The 15,680-nt window shown below is 36.8% G+C and overlaps 1 protein-coding gene across 1 annotated transcript in view; it reads right to left on the reverse strand.

Moving 5' to 3' along the window:
• Positions 1-15,680, reverse strand: part of LOC134648708 (uncharacterized) — a 139,025-nt gene that overhangs the window by 4,164 nt on the left and 119,181 nt on the right. Inside the window, exons 8-12 of the mRNA XM_063503217.1 lie at positions 8,919-9,057; positions 7,484-7,728; positions 2,639-2,817; positions 1,956-2,192; positions 826-999 (exon numbers count right to left, since the gene is read on the reverse strand). Of these exons, the coding sequence (XP_063359287.1) occupies positions 826-999; positions 1,956-2,192; positions 2,639-2,817; positions 7,484-7,728; positions 8,919-9,057 (974 nt within the window). The remainder of the gene's footprint in view (positions 1-825; positions 1,000-1,955; positions 2,193-2,638; positions 2,818-7,483; positions 7,729-8,918; positions 9,058-15,680) is intronic.

A 15,680-nucleotide genomic window follows, 5' to 3' on the forward strand; every position in this document is an offset into this window, starting at 1 on the left:
AGGTGCATAAGAATGTCGCCCAGCAGTAGACGCAAATATACTGAGAAAATATTTATGGAATCCTGTCAATTTTGGCATATTGTTAGAATAGAAAAAAATTTAAAAATATTGTGTCAATTCTGGTACATATCTCCTAGTAAAGTTTAATTGTTATAGCCTTATTGTAAACAGTAAATTTAACAACTTAAATTAAGAAGAGAAGAAGACCATAATTTGCAATGAACTACTTTAGAAACAAGCATTCAATAAAATCATATATACTGTAATATTTAAAAGACATTTCATATTTTGAACTTACACTCATGTCGCTTACTTCTTGTCTAACCTAACTGTATAATGAGATACTTTTACAGTTGTTATAATTGATATTAAATCACATTTAAAATTGGGTCTGTCATCTATCACAACTTTTTTTTTTTTATTTTTTTTATTTTTTTTTTTTTATTTATTTAGAAACAAACAGTCTCGTATTGCTACATTGGATACAATAGCATTTAGTAATGTAGTAGACTTACAGTTTCCTTAATTGGATTATATAAACCTGAACATTAAAATATGAAAATACATAAGAATTATGAATTATCTATATAAATCAAACATACTTAAACGGTGTATTAATGAACAGTGCCAGAAAACTTGAAAGTTAACAATTATATATTTTGTATATATGTGTTGAAAACGCGAAAGTTTTAAATGTTCATTGTTATAATGTCTAGGTTTTATTATATTAATGAATATGTTGGAAATAAAAATCGTACCTACCATCTATTACAATTACAACACTTAAATAATGAGATACATAATGATTTCGTGTGGTAAACTAACCTGTATATTACAGAAATCAGTGGTGTCTTTCTGTATTCTGTCGAAGTCCTGAATGAGACTGATATCCTTTGCCTTGTCAGGCTCCACGCCCACACTGAACCCAAAGCCGAGGCTGTCCAGGGTGTTCTTGTTATTCCCATTCAATTGTTCTGTTATCCCGTCAATTGATACATTCTGAAATTAAATTAGTAATTTAATACAACATGAAGTTGTTCTCATACCTAAAGGCACAAATTTAATATATTTTTAATTTAATAAAGTTCCTTTTAATAGTGGAGTACGTATCAGAAAGTGCACATTCAATAAGAACTTAGGAACATTGAAATATACTTTCATATATCTTATTTGGACATGTATTTTATAACTTTCTTTTGGAAAGAAATTGGTAGGTAACCACATTTCTCATTTTAAGTAACTATGTATGTGCGGCTGAGTGCTACACCAGATGGCCTAACTAAACGCTCTCTTTAGAAATCTAAATAGAAACTAACTCATTAAGAAAGACTAATCATTAAAGCTAAGAAATACCCAACCAACAAGATGTTCAATTTATAAAAATGCATTAAGGTAAGTGACACTGTGCTAAGACAATCTAAATGGCAAAGGTATGAGCAGTCAGGATGTCATTATGACTTTCCTGTGTGACAATGATACAAGTACAACAACAATGAAACAATTTAAGATAAGATAAGATAAAAGATAGTTTATTCAAGTAGGCATAATTACAATGCGCTTATGAACGTCAAATAAAGCTAGGTAGACCGGCTCCAACCCTACAACTCTGCCCCGAGAAGATTTAAATCCCCCCTCAATTGGAGGAGGGTATCCCAATATGGGAATTGCAGCCTTACTAACTAGAATTCCATTTTGATATTTTATTCCTCTTCATGTTTTCTATTGCATATTATTTCTGTGGTTGTAGAAGGAAATCCTTGCATATAAACTGCAGGATAATTGTTCAAATATAACAAGATAAAAATAATAAAGTAATATTGTTAAAAATAGGTAGTTACGTAGTTAACATGTCTTCTTGAAAATCTTGTAGCTATAAAAAGTGGTAAAAATTGGTTTGTGGTTAATGATTTCATACTTTATATTTTGACGGATATTCAAGTCTCAATGCAACTTACATGGTGTCCATTTAACTGATCACAATTATCCAAGTCTAGCAGCTCAGCAGGCCGCCGAACCACTTCTGTCTCAAACTGTTTAACGTCTGGCAGCTCAATGTCATCCATTGGCTGTGGCTTGCGCGGGGACTCGGCCAGGAGGATGTCTGCTCCGGCTACTGTGCCGGGCACAAACGGCGGGGCGTCAGGGTTGAGGGGGGAGCTGTTCATGTCGACTGAACTGCTTTCCCAGGCAGACTGGAACATTTAATAGTACAAAGCATAAGTTTAAAGAATGGTGTTCAGTTTTATTTGTAGTCTAAATACTTCAGAAGACAATATACCAATATCACAATAGTTCATATACCTATAAGTGATGCACAATAAAAATAACAATGCATTCTTGTGTTGTGTCTAAAAAACTGTGGTGAATAGAATAGATAGGTAAAATTATCCTTCAAATGTGTGGAATGCTACCTCACTTATCAGTAATTACATATAAACAGATGACTAACAGATTATTTCACACAAGTGATGCACATCAACATCATGTTTAGTTTTAGTCTTAAAGTTCAATGTCGTTGTTGGTATTTCGGAATAGTTTTTAGGTTATAACGTGTAGTTAACAAAACGTATATTTTGGGGTGGTGGCAATGTTTACATGAAGTTGTGCAATATGCGGTTTGTTTATGATAGGTACTCACATTGTCCTGACAGGGCGTCTCTGAGCGCGGCGGCTCCTCCTGGTCGTCTCCGTCAGGCTCGCTGCGCTGCTGCTCCGAGCGCTCGCCCTCTCCCTTGAAGTAGTTCCACTCGTCTTCGGACTCCTCGCCGCTCTCACCTACATTATCCGCCAGGGCACCGTCGATGTGGCTCGCCTCCACTGCGCAACAACAAAACACCACGTTTAAACAGGCCACTCACCCTCCGACCATCAACAGGTGACACACCCTCGTCTGCCAAGAAAACAGATTCTAATCGCTCGATTTGACATATAACAAAAACAAAAGAACTACGACGCGCCGATACCGGTGCTATAATATAAACACTGACGAACGTAGGATGTAGCGTAATGACCAACACAACGATAATTTACCGGTCGCAAATTTCAAACTCGCGACATTCGCGGACGCCATTTCGAGAACGGCCTGTTCGAGACACGCCCGTAATCCTAGTCTACATTTTAACACGTGAAGGAGTCTGTAATAATCCTGGGTGAAACGACGACCGAGGGATGCGCCTTCAGGCGAACCGATCTATTTCCAGAACACCGCTCCGCATGAATCAACACAGAAATAACCTTTCACAAACGGATCGGTATGTGAAAGTAATTAACAACTTATAAAAATCACGTACCGTAAACGGTAATTTCACTGCACAGATTAATATCTCCACTACACTGTCGGTGTAATATTCAAGTTGCAAGCGAGCAAGAATGTATGGACAAAAGCCGGTCACAATAGGCGAGCAGCCGTCGAAACAACACAGACCCAACGCGCGTTCAATGAGCGACTGACTCTGGGAGGGAAAGAGAGGAGGGCGCGGGGAAGGGATGGCGAACACGCGGCCGCGGCAGAGGGGGGCGCGCATCCAGGGACGGGGATGCCGTATCAATTCGTATTACAAAGAAATAAATAATAATACAAGGAGCTCTTTATTTAGCCCATTTGGGGCATAGGGTTTACTTGTTACTTTATCATGGAAGTATTTCACAATAAAATTAAACAATGTTTCGATAGGGTACTAAAGTAAAGAGTTAGACCAAGAAAAACCTGCAACGATTTTGATACCACTTGCACTGCGTGTGCTGTCAAAATCGTTGCAGACTTATCTTGGTCTAACTCTAGGCAATCTGCCCCATGTAGGATAGGTATGTACTTAAGAAAAAAACTAGGTAAGTACCAAAAAAAATACAAAAAGAAATACCTTTTTGAGTAATTATAATAAATAATATATAATATTATATATAAATATATATATATTTTTTTTTTTTGGGGATCTCGGAAACGGCTCTAACGATTTCGATGAAATTTGGTATATAGGGGTTTTCGGGGGCGAAAAATCGATCTAGCTAGGTCTTATCTCTGGGAAAACGCTAATTTTTGGGTTTTTGTATGTTTTCCGAGCAAAGCTCGGTCTCCCAGATATTATAATATAATACCTTTTTAATTCCATACGTAAGTATGAAATCTCCAAATTAGCTAGAACCCTGGATTCTACTTTAGAATGACTGGGAAAACAAAACTATGGCTTTTTTTAGGGTTCAGTAGCCAAATGGCAAAAAACGGAACCCTTATAGATTCGTCATGTCTGTCTGTCTGTCCGTCTGTCCGTCTGTCCGTCCGTATGTCACAGCCACTTTTCTCCGAAACTATAAGAACTATACTGTTGAAACTTGGTAAGTAGATGTATTCTGTGAACCGCATTAAGATTTTCACACAAAAATAGAAAAAAAACAATAAATTTTTGGGGTTTCCCATACTTCGAACTGAAACTCAAAATTTTTTTTTTCATCAAACCCATACGTGTGGGGTATCTATGGATAGGTCTTCAAAAATGATATTGAGGTTTCTAATATCATTTTTTTCTAAACTGAATAGTTTGCGCGAGAGACACTTCCAAAGTGGTAAAATGTGTGTCCCCCCCCCTGTAACTTCTAAAATAAGAGAATGATAAAACTAAAAAAAATATATGATGTACATTACCATGTAAACTTCCACCGAAAATTGGTTTGAACGAGATCTAGTAAGTAGTTTTTTTTTTATACGTCATAAATCGCCTAAATACGGAACCCTTCATGGGCGAGTCCGACTCGCACTTGGCCGCTTTTTTTTTGGATTTTGAGGAAGTTGTCCAATGGTCTGCAATGTGTCAACAATAATATTTTATGCAACCGTTGTTTAAGAGAGGTCAAAAAAGGCGAGTGGCGTGAGTAACAATTTGAGGCGAAGCCCAAAATTGTTAACAAAAACGCCACGAGTATTTTTTGACTCAGTTAAACAACGTTGCATACAATACTTTTTCTACGACCAAGCACTTACTTTGAAATAAAATTGAAAATTTAACAAATCTTTTCATTTCAAGAAGTATGTAGCAAAAATGGAGGGTACGGGCGGGAAAAGAATGAATGAATGAAATTTAAAAAAAAACATGTCTGTGGTTCATTTATTTGTCAGAGATGACATTTAAAATAAGGTTGGCAACGCTGTATTTCATTAAATATTTTTTAAGTGGTCATTACACGAAGTATCGTAAAATCGCCAAAAAGATACTGCGTGTATACACAAATTCTTTTTTGGGGAATAGACTAAAGACTTGTCTTAACGACTATTAGGTAGGGTTTTAAAGGTGTGTGCACGACCCTTTAAATGACAAATAAAAGTACGGGAGTAGAAAAAATACATATAATCTTCGTTCTAAAACACTCAAACCGTATATTTTTATAATGGAAATTTATTTTAAGAAACTGCTAGAAATAAACAATAGACATTTTTTAGATAAACTATATTTCGGTACTTATAATTGACATAACAAATTATAGGTAAAGTAAGAAATCTGTCAAACCCATTTTGTCAGTAGAAAAAATCGGGATTCGCGCTAAATTCAAATTTTCTATCCTCGGACAACCCTTCTCGCCTTAATTTTTCAAATTTGCTGCCTTTTTCTACTGACGGTTTACAGGCTTGTCAAACTTTTAACTATAATGTAAAAATGAAAAAAAAAATAGATTGACTACATCTTCAGGAACATTAGCAACTTCATTGTCCGCAAATTTCTAAAAATTGTAAGTCATCCTTTGCAAGTTCGGCACACGTAAATAATTTTGCCAATTCCAGTTTAATAATAGCTTGTCCTTTTAAGGTAAAACTTTTAAAAGTATCGGCGTAATTTAAAAAAAGATAATCATGTTTATCCAAGACCCTTGTAGCATCATCTTTCTTAAATGCTTTAGGTTCCAGATGCTCAGTAGGCTTATCAAAAGTTTCGTTACTTAGTCTGCTGGTCGCACAACTGCACTTTTCAACGTGATCTAAATTTGCAAGTTCAGCAAAGGTAAACATTCTTGCCAATTCTAATTTAAGCACGGCTTGTCTCCGAGGGGTAAATCCTTTAAAAGTATCCGCATAATCTAAAAAGAGATAATCAATTTTGTCCAACTTCATACTTTCATTTTTCAGACCATTATTGTTGTGGTTGTTTATACTGTTTTTCATTTCAATATTCGGGGGTTGTTTTTCATCTTGTGTATTTGTGTTCGACGGTGCCGTGGTGGTGCATGGTGACTTGTTTGATTGCATAGCTGAAATGATTGTTTTTGGTTGAGTGTTCGATGATTTCGCAGCTAATTTTGTTATTGTCTTTGGACTTGCATTTGTTTCCATTTTTATTTCCATATTAGACTCTAGCGGATTATTTTCAGTGGTTCGTGTGACTATGGGTCTATCATAACTCTGCATAACATCAGACAATACCATATCCGATAAATAACGGTCGATGTCGATAACTCGTTAGAAGTTTGAATTCTGTTGTAATAATTCCATAATATCTTAAACTTTTCATCCGTGGTTTCACCTGAAACATTACGTCGATATCAGTAGATTCCGTATTGTTAGGTATTTCTAAGATAGGTATATATTGCAAACTATAATACTTTAGGTACGTAACATAAGCGAAGCAACAGGTATAAAGTATATAAACAGATATGAGGTAAAAACTTAAGATAACAGCAAAAACGGAAAATTTTAAGACAAGCCCAATTCATATTAAGTACTCGTATATGTAAGTACCTAAGTGAAGAAAAATATAATCTCTGTGCCATGACTCCAAAGAGTGCAAACTTGAATTAAGTTGGGGTGCCTAAATAAATCATCTTGTTGTAATAGGTCTGTATGTACCTAAAGTGTGGAAGACGTAACATAATACAAGCAGAACAAATAGAGTAACATAAAGCAAACCATAAGCAAACCAGACAACTGATAAAATTGAGTTGTGATACACTCTACCAAACTTACCTTTTATGAAATGCACTGAAAGTGAGCGTAACGTGCACGGGCATCAAATAAATAATTGATAAATGTTCAAACACACGCTATCTAGATTTGTAAATAAATAAAACTCTAAAATATGATTCAATGGATTTTTTAGAAATCATCGTCAACTCATCAATGAAACCACCAGAACAAAAAGAGGATAATGATTAAAGACCTAAAGGAAGAAGCACAACAGTTAATCCTCAGGAACAGATGGAGGAACATACCTAGTTCAAGAGATAGTCATTTCCTGGTGGGTCACGGCCCTCAGTATTTGACGAAAGCAAAAAAATCTATCGTGAAATGTTAACTTTTTTTATAAATAATTTGTTCCAATATTGAGCTCATTGACATGTCTAATCGGAGTCCCTAAACGAGTTACATAGCTATTCTCGTGCCACCTTTGCCGTCTGGAACTACCGGAGAAGTGTCACTATTCCGCCAACGAAGGTGTTCCGCTCCAAGTTACCTACACTACACCCTATTGTAGATTATTAAATTCCACCATATTTGACGTACCTGTGTGAGCTGGAGGTGTCGGCGGCGCGACGTGGTTCTTGGCCTCCGCGTCCAGATCGTCCGCGTCCACCGCGGTCTCCGGGCCGAGGTCCTCGCTGTCACTGTCCGAGTTGTCGACGCCGTTGTCGGCCAGCTCGCCCTCGGGCTCGCCGCACTCCGCCGCCGCGCCGTCCATGCCGTGGTGCTTGGCGTCCGCCTCCACGGCAAAGGGCGGCAGCGACGCGTTCACCAACGCGTTGTCCAGCCTGAACGATTACATATTGAGATGAGTGGAATTAACTTAACAATTACATGAATAGTGTAAATAGACTCGTACCCAGCGGAACAGTTTTCAACATAGTATTAGCCTTATGTGACGATGATTAGCAGTTTTGCTTAATGACGTATTAGGTAACTTTATTTTATGTACTAGTGTGGCGAGGTGTCCACGGGCGAGGTGGCTATAAGACCTTACTCCGCAAAAAAAAAAGGACACTAGTCTACTTATGTTTTGAGTTGTTTACGTCCAACCCTTTTCTCGTATCCTTGAATGGGGCCCGTTTATTTTAAATTGTTTTAATTCCGCTCGAATAATCCGCGATCTGCGTAAGATGGTGTAGGTATATCAGAAACAAATTTAAATTGTTTTATCCCGAGGGACGGATTTCAAAGTGGATCAGACTGAAATCAGAATATAATACAAGTAATGATGAAGAGAGGATCGGATGAAGGGACCGGGTCGAAAAACCCCGTCTTCCAGCTGAAATTTTTTTTTTTTAGCATTAGGGAATCAGTATTACTTATCACTGTTATCACACATACATCGATCTACGTTTTTAGCATTCGGCTTAATGTTTTCAGTTTTCTACATATTTGTGTTCGGGTAACAGGAGTCTTGTTGTTCTTATCTTCAGTGTCGGACCTCACATCGATGACCACACAAGATTAACTTAAGCGCCCCGGCCGATGTGATATAATAAATATTTAAGATCGTGCGTGGACTCTCAATTTAGTTTAAAAGTTAGGCAGGCAACCGATATTTTCAAGGTCGTCTGGTTTTGTTGATTTCGTTATTGAGAGAATGGCATAGTAGCCTACGCAAAAACTGGTAATTTTATCGGTAGGTGCGTTTTGATTGCCTAATTATCAAATTCCAAAATCTAAGTGAACATCTGGATAATAGAGATATGCCGATGTTTCTGGGGAGGCACCTTTTATTTTGCATCAATTATCCTTCCGATTGTGACGCCAAATCTTTTTTTATAGTGCCCTTTCAAGAATTTCTAGGGAATCTTGCTTGGTGCTTGATCGGCATCGACCGCCATCGAAGTTAGGACATCTATTGCTCTTTATACTTATCGCTTCAACAGTGAATACCTTCTAACGGTCGACTAAACCCTGGCTTATATTCTGCGTTATGTCTATTAATTAAGAATAATAAGCATTATACAGTTACCCAAGATCCATGGGCGGGCGGTTGTCGGCGGCGATGTCGCGCGGGTCCTTCAGGAACACCACGATTATGGAGATATTGTCGCAGGAGCCCTGCCTTTTCGCCTGCACTATCAGCCGCTTCGTCACTGCCTTCAAGTCATCTGGGGACAACGACGCTCATTCAGTCATTAACACATCACAATTAGATATGAGTCATGGCAGTCTTGTTTGTAACATTAGGAGCGCTCTCAATGAACGGAGTGACTAGTGATTAATAGCAAAAAATGCGTGATATCTATTAGCTAATAAAGTACCGAACTGGTATGGCAACGTTCGTTATTTGCTATATTACGAGTATGAAGAATTTTCCTTGTAAGTCCTGTAACCAAGTTAATAAAATGATTCTTAAAAGGCTTGACTTATATATACAACGTGGGATAAACACTTAGGAAAAAAGGGAATTGATCGTGGAATAAACATTATTGGAAAGTAGAATCCATTATGTATTACCGACTACAGCACACAACGCAACCAACTTAAATATTGATCTCTTACGTTGATAATCGCATTCCTTCGTAACATGCATAATATGAAGGTAGCATTACGTTCACTATTTTAATGAGCTAAAATACCTAATCTAAATTCCAACATAGTTATACGAACAGCAGCAACATCTTAATAATGTAGAGATAATAAAGGCACGAGGCAATCATTTTAGTTTCTAATCTAATTCTGTCTTTACATGTTTAAAATTCCTGATGTCTGATATCCCAATAAACTAAAAATGACCTAATGCGGTTATCACACTGATCCGGACCCGGAGCCGCGTGCGAATCCACATCAAGACCGCCTCAAATCAGAGTCTAAATCCTAAGTTCCAACCCCACATCTTACAGAAATTATATTCTACTAACGACCCGCCCCGGCTTCGCACGGGTTAACAAATTATAGATATACCTTCCTCTTGAATCACTCTATATTATAAAAAAAAACTGCATCAAAATCCGTTGCGTAGTTTTAAAGATCTAAGAAACATTCACTCAAGTGAACATTCATTCGAGTGAACCGTCTGATCCCACCTTCAGCATACATAGGGACAGACAGACAGCGGGAAGCGACTTTGTTTTATACTATGTAGTGATCTCATAGGGAGAGATAGGGTCGGAAAAATATCACGTATGATATTTTCCCTTTTGTAACAAAACATCACGTGATTTTTTTAAATATGTATAGTATATGTAATACTAGCTGTTGCCCGCGACTTCGTACGCGTGGATTTGTATATTGGTGGTTATATATTCTACATTATTAGCTTAGAACATTATGCAGCAAAAAATTGCAGTAGGACGGTTAATCATTCGTTAATTATTATTATTTATTTATTTAGAAAACAAACAGCCTTTTACAAATAAGTCTTACTAAAATGACTAAAAATAGGCCTAAAGTTTCATACGTTATTAAGTTGACTATTACAATTGTGAGTACAACACGCAAATAAAGTAAGAAAACAATGCTAAAGATTTACTTGGAAAAAAAGGTAATTATCAGTGAGAGGCAAATTGTGATAATGCATAGTTAACAATTTTGTTTTAAATAAGAAGGTATTTACTTTAAAAATATGGTGCTTAAATTCTATCGATGTTCTAGATAACTGCATGTCGCGCAAAAGTACATGTTTACGCGGCACTTAATAGTTTTCTTCTCTTTTGATAAAATACCTTTTTACGAAGTTTCAAGTTCTTATCTTAAAACAAAATTTGAACCCCATACAAACTTTCAACCCCTGTTAGGGGATGAATTAAACAAAATGCTGAAATTACTTTTCCTGTCTTTTAGTAATATCCCCAAATACAAAGATGCAGGTCCCGCGCTCGAAATAATGTTTGATATCCGTACAAACTTTCAACCCCTTTTTCACCACCTTAGGGGATGATTTTTCAAAAACGCTGAAATTAGTTTTCTTGTATTTTAATTTAATACCTTTTTGCAAAGTTTCAAGGTCCTAGCTCAAAATAAAATTTGCTCCCCAAGATAAAGTTTCATCCCTTTTTTAACCCCCTTAGGGTTTGAATTTCCTAAAACGTCGCAATTACTTTTTTTTGTAATCGGCTATTATGCCTTTCTAAGAAGTTTCAAAGCATTTGTAATGGATTCAAACTTTCAACCCCTTTTTAACCCTGTTAAGGGATGAATTTTCAAAAACGCTGAAATTACTTTTCCTGTCTTCTAATAATATCTCCATATACAAAGTTTCAAGTCCCGCAATAATAAAAAAAAATCGATCTCCATACAATCTTTCAACCCCTTATTCACCACCTTAAGGGATGAGTTTTCAAAAACGCTGAAATTACTTTTTTGTATTGTGATAATATATATTTTTACGAAGTTTCAATTTCCTAGCTCTAAATAAAGCTTCGACCCCATAGAAACTTTCATCCCCTTTTTAACCCCCTTAGGGGTTGAATTTCTCAAAATCGCTTCTTAGCTCTTATACATTTTATAAATGCAAACTAGTGTCCAAATTTCACTTTCTAGCATTTGTAGTTTCGGCTCTGCGTTGATGAGTCAGTCAGTCGGTCAGGACACGTGCATTTATTGACCGAAGCGTAAGCGAAGGTCTACGTTTTGACTCGGGCATTTTGCTTTTGTATGTCCGGATGTTCTCCTCTACAGGTCACAATTCTCAACCGATTCTTGTGAAATTTTGTGACCAGATTCTATGAGTAAATAAAAAAATTTTGTCGATCCCGTTTTTGGAAATTTTCAAAAATGGAGGAGTTGTGATACCTCGCGCTTAAACAAATAGTCGTATCGATATCATAAGAGTATTTTCTTTTTGAGACATATTTACATAGTAAATGGCAAAAAATGCAGAAAAATTGTATTGCTGGTTTAGGCGGTATTTAGATATTTAGTTTGTACTCGAGAATGAGTAGCCGAATTTCGTCAGCTTAGCTAAGAACTATCATGGCGTATTTTGTAAACAATCGCTTTTTTTGTTTGCACACAGAAAGTTTGGGTTCGATCCCCAGTAAGACATAACTTTTTGTATTTTTTTTTCGCTTAAACTTCGTATTTTTTTTTAAATTAATTAAAATCTTTGTATTGTTGATTGATCAAACCGCTGTGTGGCGCTGTCATCGTGCACGGTTCCAATAAGCTATGCTCGCGAGGTCTACAGCTCACAGAGCCACTAGTATATATAGAAGATGTATACATCACGAAATTAAGAGCAAAGGTAAAAATATTAAGCATATAATTGATGTATACTGGAGTGGAATCACAGCAGCACAAATAACGGATAAGTAGAATTCCAGTCGTAAGGCGTCGTGAATTTCTCAAGTCTATTAGCTAAAATATCAGTGTGTCATCCTGCGCCAAGGTGTTGCAAAGTCTATTATGTTCGCAATTTGTTGCAGCACAATGGCGAATGGCTGGGACGGATATGGAGCAACGATGTTTATGTTATGTTTCGAATGGTCACAAATGTGAGGCGCTATTCGACTATTTTACTCTGGTATATCATGACATTTGCCAATTTCTATTTTAACTCGTTATAGCTCAGGTATTTCGGTTAAATTATCAGAATACACCGGGCGGTGATGTCGTTACTTTTCACATAAGCGGGCTATATAGTTAATAACGATGACTGACGTATTTTACTTTTTGACGTGAGAGCAACGTGAGAGTACGTGGTGACTGGTATGGTGGTGTAATATGACTTGTTTGAACAAATTCCTTGAAAATTATGGCAGAGTTTGAGAGATTGGAGATATATCAGTGTTGTAAATTTGCTATGCCACGAGCTGTCAAAAAACTATGAACAATTGCGCACCCGCATGTATGCAAGGATGTCCTTGTTCTGTCTCGCGGTGAGTCAGCGGACCGCTATTGTGCCCCTTCTGTACGTGATGCGCCTTAGGTGGCTGAGGCCGTTATCCTCGTTTATATAATTTTCGCATTGTTACTGCCTAGATTTAGTTTTTAGCAGTAACCGTTATTCAAAACGCGGACTGTGAAGCTACATTTCGTAATTGCATGTTAACCTTTTCTGTCAGACAATAAGCATTGTCAATCGGGTACTTGAAATGTTTTTCATTTTACTTACACAAATGGTAAGAAATAAAACAACTGTCGTTTCATTTTTAAAGCTTGCTTATGCATCATCATAGAAATGAACAGAATGGCTACAATGCTAAACATTACAGAAGTCCATTCTGAAATTTCACAACAATAGGTAAGTAGAGCACTAGCGCATACCGCGAATGATTTCTTAAAAATATCGCAAAGAAAATGGGTCATTGAAGGTAAGCCGACCACAGTAAACTACACGTACAACCGGAAGTTTTTTTTTACAATGACTACTTGGGTAATAAGAAATGAATGAAACACGATGTAATGTAAATCATTGCAATGTCTAATCTGAATATATTCTTTGTAGGCATGTTATTACATAAACTACATAAGTCTCATGAAGTACGGTTACCGATCCTAAACAACTTGAGTGGCGTTGAGCCCCGACGACGTTCTATGAATTCGCAAGAAACAATGTTGATTAAACTCGACGAGGCCCAATTGGGCACGCGCGACACCCGAGCCTGGTAATATATTCATCAGTTGCGTGGAATTTGCACGTTATGATACTGGGCAATAACGTCATACCTAATAGCGTTAACTGGAGGTGCGCTGAAAATTATTGGGCTAATTGGCTGTGTTGTCGCATGACCTGAAGGCACGCCCCGTAGGGAGCGTCTAGTTGCCACTGTTGATAGAAGTATAGTTAGCACTAATTAACTAATTAGCGAAAAGTTTTCAAAATACAAGGTTACTAAAATTAAACGTATGGACGCAATGGTAACTGAAATTCGATAAGTTAAAATTTATTTTGTCGAAGGTTGACAAACAAACAAGTGTGGGATAGGCCATGTGAAACAACCTCTGGTCACTTTTATAGACTGTGCGGAAAGAGTCGTGGAATGTATTTTACTTACATCCATGATGGAAACCATACATTCTATGACTTTTTCTTTCCGCACAGAGTCTAGCCCATAGGTTCCCAAACTTTTTTGGGCCACCGCCAACTTCGAGATGTCAAAAAAAATTTCAGCGCCCACCATCACAGAATAAAAGCGGAATTAACGTATTTTTAATTCACGGAATAACCGTGAATGTCTACCGATACTTATTATGGTTTGATGTCAGGGGCACGTTTGAATTGGCCTGAAAGACTTAAAGAAGGCCTAATTTAATAACTTTTTCATCTTGTTAAAATTATATTAAATTAGAATTTTAGACAATACGAATAATGTATTCCTAAGCATACAGTTTATTTGTGATTCCCACCAAAAAAACATTTCGGGGAATTAATTCCCAGCAAGCTGGAACCCATTTAGATAGATAGCGTTTATTGGTAAAAAGTAATATTTTACATGTCAACAGTTTTACAGTTCATCAGTATTTACATATTGCGGTAAATTTAATTTCATTGTAATAATTTAAGTAAGTACTTTAATCAAGAAAAGTCACATACTAGTATACATTCAAGCAAATTAAATTATTATAATAATATATGTCATATTTATAGTTTAATTAAGTATCTATTTGTCAGTTTACAATTTTTTACAGATGTTGGTTGTTCCCTGTGAGGAATTCATCGATAGTGTAGTAAGCTTTTTCTTGGAGCAGCATTTTTAAATTACGTGCAAATATTTGGTCGCTGGTGGAATCAACTATTGCCTTAGGTAGCGAATTATATAATTTAATTTTAAAACATTCATTTGGTCCTAATTGCGTGTAATCGGACTTTGCTCAACCCTAGGAGGTGGTGTGCATACAATTCTAGCTCATTTTCAGTTTTTTGCTTGTAGCTCGAAAACGGTACCTACGTCTGACGGAAATTTTCGTCTAAACATGATAAAAATTGATATCTGAGGATCCGAAAAGTATCTTAAGTATGAATTCGTAGCCAGTTTGTAAAATTGGCTGCCAATTTGAATTACTGTTTTTTTTTATGTAGTGTTAAAATCCGAAATTCTTTTTCGCCAGTATCTGATCCACAAAATCTTGCTGGTCGTGACATTGTAATTGATGATTCCTTCTACATCGAGTGGTTTGGAAATCCAAGGAAAAATTTAACTTCCAAGGCTCACAAAATTTATGCACACCTCCTGGAATTGAGCAAACTCCGATTACACGCATTTATTTTAGAACCAAATATTTAATGAAGGTATTAAAACGATTTCCAGCTTGCTGAGAATTCATTCCTCAAATGCTGTTTTAGGTAGGAAACACAAATAAACCGTATACTTAGGTATAAATCTATTTGTATTATCTAATATTTCAGTTTTTTTTTTCACTTGCGGAAGCGCCCCCCTGGGCAGCATGAACGCCCCCCAATCGCTTCCGCGGCCCCGACCGCCCCCCTGAAACTCTTCAGCGCCACTGGGGGGCGGTATTGCCCACTTTGCACTTTGGGAAACTATGGTCTAGCCTAAGCATGAACGCCATCTCTGCGCAACTCATTTAAAATAATTAATAAAATGTAAAACACCACAAACAATATTTTGTATTATGTTCTTCAATAGGTATAATACACAATGTATCAGAAATGTTGTAGGGCTCTCTGCAATAAAACCTGACTAATTAGAGTAATAAATTAGGTAGTTCCTCATAACTCTATGTCTAAAGTTACTTTGATGCAAAAAGTTAAGGTTCATGTACGTAGTCCGGTGAAGCGCCGATCGTGTAGGTACTCTGACAGCACACGCCTTGACTTTGCTCGCTA

The sequence above is a fragment of the Cydia amplana genome, chromosome 6, assembly GCF_948474715.1.
Source record: "Cydia amplana chromosome 6, ilCydAmpl1.1, whole genome shotgun sequence".
NCBI classification, from domain to species: domain Eukaryota; kingdom Metazoa; phylum Arthropoda; class Insecta; order Lepidoptera; family Tortricidae; genus Cydia; species Cydia amplana.